This window comes from Arachis ipaensis, chromosome B10, assembly GCF_000816755.2.
Source record: "Arachis ipaensis cultivar K30076 chromosome B10, Araip1.1, whole genome shotgun sequence".
Lineage (NCBI taxonomy): Eukaryota > Viridiplantae > Streptophyta > Magnoliopsida > Fabales > Fabaceae > Arachis > Arachis ipaensis.
In genome coordinates, this window is record NC_029794.2 from 104035762 (window position 1) to 104044907 (window position 9146).

At 42.4% G+C, this 9146-nt stretch overlaps 1 protein-coding gene across 1 annotated transcript in view; it reads right to left on the reverse strand.

Annotated features, from left to right (window-relative positions):
* Positions 8294-9146, reverse strand: part of LOC107621006 — a 20931-nt gene continuing 20078 nt past the window's right edge. Inside the window, exons 5-6 of the mRNA XM_016323066.1 lie at positions 8681-8954; positions 8294-8599 (exon numbers count right to left, since the gene is read on the reverse strand). Of these exons, the coding sequence (XP_016178552.1) occupies positions 8294-8599; positions 8681-8954 (580 nt within the window). The remainder of the gene's footprint in view (positions 8600-8680; positions 8955-9146) is intronic.

Here is a 9146-nt window from a genome sequence, read left to right on the forward strand (position 1 = left end):
AGCTCCTTTCTCATTGCTAGGCATATCATAATGATTTAATACATAAGGGGTGAGATCGGAGGCTTAGAAGTATGAGATTTGGCTTTTAAAACTCAAAAATCAACTTTGGCATGAAAATAGGGCCACGCGTACGCGCACTCCACGCGCACGCGTGGATGGCCACAAAACTTATCGACGCGCGGACGCGCGGGTTGAAAAATAGCCAAACGACGCGCAAGCGTCAGCCACGCGTACGCGTGGGTGCTCTTGCGTCCCAGGCACAAAACTGGCACAACTCTGGCACAACTCTCGGGAAAATTCTTATTTTTGCCCATTGGCCCAATTTTGGGCCAAAACCTTTAAGATTAGTGCTCTAAATCGCACTTTAAATATTTCTACCTTCCCTAATTATAATTCCTCATTTCTTAATCTTATTTACCCATAATCAATTTCCTCAGTTGTAGTACCAGACAGATCTCAACCGGTACTGCCGGTCAAAATTCCACTGCGCACTTTTACGCAGAAAACTATATTTTCCGACTCGGAAAAATTCACTGAATCCAAATATCATATTTAAATTATCAAATTCCAATTGCCAAATCTTCCAACCATATTCGCTCCTATTTAACTTATTATTTACTAAATTTTGGTTAGACCGGGTATTATAGAGGATGTCTTAGTGAAGGTTGAAGGCCTGTACATCCCTCCTAATTTCATAATCCTAGATACTGGGAAGGAAGAGGATAAAACCATCATCCTTGGAACACCCTTCCTAGCCACAGCAAGAGCTGTGATTGATGTGGACAGAGGAGAGTTAGTCCTTCAATTGAATGAGGACTACCTTGTGTTTCAGGCTCAAGGATCTTCTTCTGTAACCATGGAGAGGAAGCATGAAAAGCTTCTCTCAATACAGAGTCAAATAGAGCCCCCACACTCAACTTCTAAGTTTGGTGTTGGGAGGCCAACATCAAGCTCTAAGTCTCTGTGAGGCTCTCTAAGAGCTTCACTGTCAAGCTATTGACATTAAAGAAGCGCTTATTGGGAGGCAACCCAATATTTTTTAATTATATTTATTTATTTTTCCATTGTTATTTTATGTTTACTTTAGGTTGACGATCATGTGAAGTCACAAAAACAACTGAAAAATAAAAAATAGAATGAAAAACAACATTAAAAATAGCACACCCTGGAGGACAGGCTTACTGGCATTTAAACGCCAGTAAGGATAGCAGAATGGGCGTTTAACGCCCAGCCTGGCAGCATTCTGGGCGTTAAACGCCAGAATAGGCAGCACTCTGGGCGTTTAACGCCAGAAAGGGCTGTCTGGCATAGGCTGGCATTAAATGCTAGAAATGGGCATCAGACTGGCGTTTAACGCCAGGAAAGGTAGCAGAGCTGGCGTTAAACGCCAGAATTGGCACAGAATGGGCGTTTGAATGCCAGAATGGTGCAGGGATTCAAATTCTTTGACACCTCAGGATCTGTGGACTCCACAGGTTCCCCACCTACCCTACTTCTTCTTCTCTCCTCTTCACACCTTTCCACAACCCTTCCCCAAACACCATTCACCTACCAAATCTTACACTCTTCTCCATACTCTCTTCACCACTCACATCCATCCATCATTAAACCCTACCTACCTCACCATTCAAATTCAAACCATTTCCCTCCCATACCCACCCACACATGGACGAATTCCCTCTCTCCCTTACCCTATAAATACCCCTCCTTACCACCTTCAATTTCACACATCATACACAATACACCCCCTTGGCCGAACCCTCTCCCCACCTCCATCTCCTTCATTTCTTCTTCTTCTACTCCTTTCTTTCTTCTTTTGCTCGAGGACGAGCAACCATTCTAAGTTTGGTGTGGGAAAAGCTAAAGCTTTTTGTTTTTCATAACCACTAATGGCACCTAAGGCCGAAGAAACCTCTAGAAAGAGGAAAGGGAAGGCAATTGCTTCCACCTCCGAGTCATGGGAGATGGAGAGATTCATCTCAAAGGTCCATCAAGACCACTTCTATGAAGTTGTGGCCAAGAAAAAGGTGATCCCCGAGGTCCCCTTTAAGCTTAAAAAGAGTGAATATCCAGAGATCCGACATGAAGTTCGAAGAAGAGGTTGGGAAATCCTCACCAACCCCATTCAACAAGTCGGGATCTTAATGGTTCAAGAGTTCTATGCCAATGCATGGATCACTAAAAACCATGACCAAAGTATGAACCCGAACCCAAAGAATTGGCTCACAATGGTTCAGGGGAACTACTTGGATTTTAGTCCGGAAAATGTGAGGCTAGCATTCAACTTGCCAAAGATGCAAGGAGATCCTCACCCTTTCACTAGAAGGGTAACTTTGATCAAAGGTTGGACCATGTTCTTAGGAATATTTGTGTGGAAGGCGCTCAATGGAAGATAGATTCAAGAGGCAAGCCGGTTCAACTAAGAAGGCTTGACCTCAAACCAGTGGCTAGGGGATGGTTGGAGTTCATTTAACGCTCTATCATTCCTACTAGCAACCGGTTTGAAGTTACAATAGACCGGGCTATCATGATCCATAGTATCATGAATGGAGAGGAAGTAGAAGTTCATGAGATCATATCCCTAGAACTCTACTTTGGCAAGGTTAGCCTTCCTTCATCTCATTTGTCACCTATGCAATTCAGCTGGAATTGTCATAGAGGAAGACACCCTCATTGAAGAGGATAAGCCCATCACTAAGAAAAGGATGGAGCAAACAAGAGAGCCCACTCATGGACCTCAACAAGAGCATGAGAAAGCTCCTCATCATGAAATCCCTGAGATGCCTCAAGGGATGCACTTTCATCCACAAAACTATTGGGAGCAAATCAACACCTCCCTAGGAGAATTAAGTTCCAACATGGGACAACTAAGGATGGAGCACCAAGAGCATTCCATCATCCTCTATGAAATTAGAGAAGACCAAAGAGCCATGAGGGATGAGCAACAAAGGCAAGAAAGAGACATTGAGGAGCTCAAGCACTCCACAAGATCTTCAAGAGGAAGAACTAGCCGATATCACTAAGGTGGACCCGTTCTTTAATTTCCTTATTCTTATTTTTCTATTTTTCGTTTCCTATGCCTTATGTTTTATTTATGTTGTGTCTTTATTACATGATCATTAGTGTCTAGTGTCTATGCCTTAAAGCTATGAATGTCCTATGAATCCATCACCTTTCTTAAATGAAAAATGTTTTTAATTGCAAAAGAACAAGAAGTACATGATTTCGAATTCTATCTTGAAATTAGTTTAATTATTTTGATGTGGTGACAATACCTTTTGTTTTCTGAATGAATGCTTGAACAATGCATATTTTTTGAATTTGTTGTTTATGAATGTTAAAATTGTTGGCTCTTGAAAGAATAATGATAAAAGAGAAATGTTATTGGTAATATGAAAAATCATAAAATTGATTCTTGAAGCAAGAAAAAGTAGTGAATTGACAAAGCTTGTGGAAAAAAAAGTGGCGAAAAAAAAATAAAGAAAAAAAAGAGAAAGGAAAAGAAAAAGCAAGCAGAAAAAGCGAATAGCCCTTTAAACCAAAAGGCAAGGGTAGAAAAAGGATCCAAGGCTTTGAGCATTAATAGATAGGAGGGCCCATAGGAATAAAATCCTGGCCTAAGCAGCTAAACCAAGCTGTCCCTAACCATGTGCTTGTGGCGTGAAGGTGTCAAGTAAAAAGCTTGAGACTGAGCGGTTATAGTCGTGGTCCAAAGCAAAAAGAGTGTGCTTAAGAGCTCTGGACACCTCTAACTGGGGACTCTAGCAAAGCTGAGTCACAATCTGAAAAGGTTCACCCAGTTATGTGTCTGTGGCATTTATGTATCCAGTGGTAATACTGGAAAACAAAATGCTTAGGGTCACGGCCAAGACTAAAAAAGTAACTGTGTTCAAGAATCAACATACTGAACTAGGAGAATCAATAACACTATCTGAATTCTGATTTCCTATAGATGCCAATCATTCTGAACTTCAAAGGATGAGGTGAGATGCCAAAACTGTTCAGAAGCAAAAAGGCTACAAGTCCTGCTCATCTAATTGAAGCTAATCTTCATTGATAAGTTTGGGATTCATTGTATATTCTCTTCTTTTATCCTATTTTGTTTTCAGTTGCTTGGGGACAAGCAACAATTTAAGTTTGGTATTGTGATGAGCGGATAATTTATACCCTTTTTGGCATTGTTTTTACATAGTTTTTAGTATGTTTTAATTACTTTTTATTATATTTTTATTAGTTTTTATTCGAAAATCACATTTCTGGACTTTACTATGAGTTTGTGTATTTTTCTGTGATTTCAGATATTTTCTGGCTGAAATTGAGGGACCTGAGCAAAAATCTGATTCAGAGGCTAAAAAAGGACTGCAGATGCTGTTGGATTCTGACCTCCCTGCACTCGAAGTGGATTTTCTAGAGCTACAGAAGCTCAATTTGCACGCTCTCAATTGCGTTGGAACGTAGACATCCTGGGCTTTCCAGCAATATATAATAGTTTATACTTTTTCCGAGATTTGATGGCCCAAACTGGCGTCCAAAGTCAGCCTAAAACATCTTAGCATAAAACGCCCAAACTGGCACCAGAATTGGAGTTAAACACCCAAACTGGCACCAAAGCTGGCGTTTAACTCCAGGAACAGCCTATGCACGTGTAAAGCTCAATGCTCAGCCCAAGCACACACCAAGTGGATCCCGAAAGTGGATTTCTGCACTATCTGCACTTAGTTACTCATTTTCTGTAAACCTAGGTTACTAGTTTAGTATAAAAACTACTTTTAGAGATTTATTTTACATCTTTGATAGTCTTTCGTTGAGCTTTTAGCCATATTTTACGTTTGGAGAGGCTAGCCTCACGGCCATGCCTAGACCTTTCACTTATGTATTTTCTATGGTGGAGTTTCTACACCCCATAGATTAAGGTGTGGAACTCTGCTGTTCTTCATGAATTAATACAAGTACTATTGTTTTTCTATTCAATTCATGCCTACTTCTTCTCTAAGATATTCACTCGCACTTCAACCTGATGAATGTGATGACCCATGACACTCATCATCATTCTCACTTATGAACGCGTGCTTGACAACCACTTCCGTTCTATCTGCAATAGCTTGAGTGTGTATCTCTTGGCCTCCTGGTTCACGACGCATGGTTGCCTCTCCTGACAACAGAGCATTTCATTCCGTGAGATCAGAGTCTTCGTGGTATAGGCTAGAACCATTGGCAGCATTCCTGAGATCCAGAAAGTCTAAACCTTGTCTGTGGTATTTCGAGTAGGATTTGGGAAGGGATGACTGTGACGAGCTTCAAACCTACGAATGTGGGGCACAAGTGACAGTGTGCAAAAAGACAATGGTCTTATTCCGATGCTAGCGCGAACCGACAGATGATTAGCCGTGCGGTGACAGCGCATATGGATTTGTTTTCATCTGAGAAGATCATACAGCTTGCCATGGAAGGAGGTAACGCATGGTTGGAAGAAGACAATAGGAAAGCAGGGGTTCAGAAGCAACAAAGCATCTCCAGGCGCTTATTTGAAATTCCCACCAATGAATTACATAATTAACTTTATCTTATTTTATATGTTATTTATATTTTAATTATCAAAACCTTATAACCATTTGAATCCGCCTGACTGAGATTTACAAGGATGACCATAGGTTGCTTCAAGCCGACAATCTCAGTGGGATCGACCCCTTACTCACGTAAGGTAATACTTGGACGACCCAGTGCACTTGCTGGTTAGTTGTGCGGAGTTGTGAAAAAGAGTTGAGATTAAGATTGTGCGTACCAAGTTTTTGGCGCCAATATTAGAGATCACAATTTCGTGCACCATTGAGCCCTTTGTATTTCTGATTTAAATGTGCTTGAGATTTGTAGCTGGCTCAAACAAGCTCTCCTGGTAACTTCACCAATATCCAGCTTAAGATATACAAACTTATCTACTAGCTCCTCTTCTTTAATCCTCATCCAAGCTATCGTTAGAGATTTCCGACTCAAAGCGTCTGCTACTACGTTCGCCTTTCCAGGGTGATAACTTAACTCGAAATCATAATCTTTAAGCAACTCCATCCACCTTCTCTGACGCATATTAATCTCCTTCTGATCAAAGATATACTTGAGACTTTTATGATCAGAAAAGACACTAAACCTTATTCCGTACAAGTGGTGTCTCCAAATCTTCAATGCAAACACAATCGCCGCTAATTCCAAGTCATGAGTGGGGTAATTCATCTCATGCGGTCTCAGCTGACGCGATGCGTAAGCCACCACGTTCTGGTGTTGCATCAACACGCAACCCAAACCCTTCAAGGAAGTGTCACAGTACACTTCAAACGGTTCATGCAGTTCCGGCAAGATCAAAACAGGTGCTGAAGTTAATCTCTGCTTTAAAGTCTGAAAACTCTCTTCACACTCCGACGTCAACACGAATGGCACTTCTTTCCTTGTCAGCTTTGTCATTGGTAGCACAATCCGGGAAAATCCTTTGATAAATCTCTGGTAATATCAGGCTAAACCCAAAAAGCTCCTGACTTCCATCACAGTCGTCGGTCTTTCCCATTCCATCACCGCTTCTACCTTAGAAGGATCTACAACTATTCCTCCTTTACTCACCACGTGGCCTAATAACTTTTCTTCCTCCTTCCAGAACTCGCACTTTGACAACTTAGCATACAACTTCCGCTCCTTCAGAATTTGCAACACAATCCTCAAGTGCTCTTCATGCTCTTTCACCGTTTTAGAATAAACTAAGATATCATCTATGAAAACCACCACGAATTTGTCCAAAAAGGGACGAAAGACTCTGTTCATGTAATCCATGAAAATAGCAGGTGCATTCGTTAACCCAAAGGACATTACCGCAAACTCGTAGTGTCCATAGCGTGTCCTAAATGCAGTCTTAGGAATATCATCCTCCTTCACCCTTATCTGATGGTAACCAGATCTTAAATCAATCTTGGAAAACACTCCAGCTCCTTGCAATTGATCTATCAAGTCATCTATCCTTGGCAGTGGGTACTTGTTCTTCACAGTCACCTTGTTCAACTGTCGGTAATCCACGCACAAACGAATTCTCCCATATTTCTTCTTCACCAATAAAACTGGCGCTCCCACGGTGATACGCTCGGCCGAATGAACCTCTTGTTCAGAAGCTCTTCCAACTGAGTCTTTAACTCTGCCAGCTCTATCGGAGCCATTCTATACGGCGCAATCGACACTGGTCCGGCTCCCAGCACCAATTCGATCGCAAATTCAATTTCCCTTTGAGGTGAAACTCAGGGATATCTTCCGGGAACACTCCTGGAAAATCTCTAACCACTAGTATCTGATCTAAGTTCTGGGCATCACCCAACGCATTCGCAGCAAATAGAATATAACCTTGACACTCCTCCCCACTACAATGCACCATTACAGAGTTCAAGTAATACCCCGTAGCTACCACTGCTCTATTTTCTTCTTCAGGCATAAACCGAATTGTCCGTTCAAAACAATCCAACAAAACACGATTCTTTGACAATCAATCAAACCCCAAAATCATTTCAAGCCCCACCATTGGTAAACAGATCAAATCATGCACAAAATCTCTATTCTCAAGCTTAAAACCTACTTGTCTACAACCTGACCTAGTCATAACTGTTTGATGTGGAGTATGTACATGCAGATCAAAAGGTAACTCTGACACTTTCAAGCCTAATTCCTCAACTTTAGCAAATGAAATAAATGAATGCGAAGCTCCAGTATCATATAATGCAACTAAGGATTTATTACCAACTAGACATATACCTCTCATCAACGGATCCGCCTTAGAAGCATCCTTGGCATACACAGCAAAGACTCGACCTTGATGCTGATTCTGGCCCGCATTCTGATTCCTCCCACGAGGGCAATTTTTCACAATGTGGCCAGGCAACCCACAGTTGAAGCACCCACCTATACCAATCTTGCATGACTCATAAGGGTGAAAACGTCCACAACGATTACAAGCTAAATCCAGAGAACTCTTACTCTGATTTCCCCTTCCCCTAGCATACTGAAACTGATTCTGATTGTTCTTTCTGAAGCCCCCTTGACCTTGAGGCACAAATCCTCCTCTCTTGAAACTTTGTCCTCTCGGATGGAAGTACTTGCTACGCCCACGACTAGACCTCCCTCCATGAGTGTCCTTAGATGCCGCCACGGTCTTGGCATACTTCTCCACTACTCTAGCCTTATTCACCAAGTCGGAGAAGACATGGATCTCCATAGGAGCCACAGCAGTCATAATGTTGTCCTTCAAGCCCCTCTAGTACTTAACGCATCTCTAGCTTTTGTAAGTCTCCGGGTCACCCTGACACACCCGAGAAAACCTACAAAGCTCTTCGAACTTGTTAGTGTACTCTGCCACAGACATGGAACCTTGCTTCAGTTGCATTAGCTCCATCTTCTTTGCTTTCCTTGCAGACTCAGGGAAGTATTTCTTATAGAAAGTCGTTTGGAATACCTCCCATGGAATGTCGGCGTTCTGAAGTTGTAGTAAACGACACTCAGCTTGCCACCAGGGCTGGGCCTCTCCCGCTAGTTGATAAGCGGCAAACTCTACATACTGATTGAGTGGAACTTGCTGCGCCTGTAAAGGACACTCCATAGCCTGGAACCAGTGGTCCACTTCGGTAGGATTTGTCGACCCTCAGAAAGTTGGCGGATGAACCTTGAGAAACGTCGCCAAGGTCATTGGAACTACTCCCATGTTATCGCCGTTACCCTTAGCATTATCATTGGCATTCCCTTCGCCATTCCCATTCTTGGCCGGTTGGCCCAATCTCTGTACTGCCTGCAGAGTCGCAGTAGCATTCGCTTCCATGGTGTTTGCTAAGTTAGCCATGGCCGCCATGAACTCGGCGTGATTGTCAGCTGGTGGCTCATTCCTACTTTCTCGCGTATGTGTTCGGCCTCGCCCGCGAGTAGCCATGTAGGGTTCCTGTCTACACCAAACAATCGATATCAAGGTGATCATTCTCAATATCAAAAAGCTAGTGCTTCAATTATCCCAAACAGGCACTCACAAACAAGCATGCTATGCACTATCAAACAGATAACCTACTAGCATAGAAAAAGACACAAAGAGTATGCAATGAAGCACAATCGGTCCATCCCTCAGGCTCACGAGGACGAAC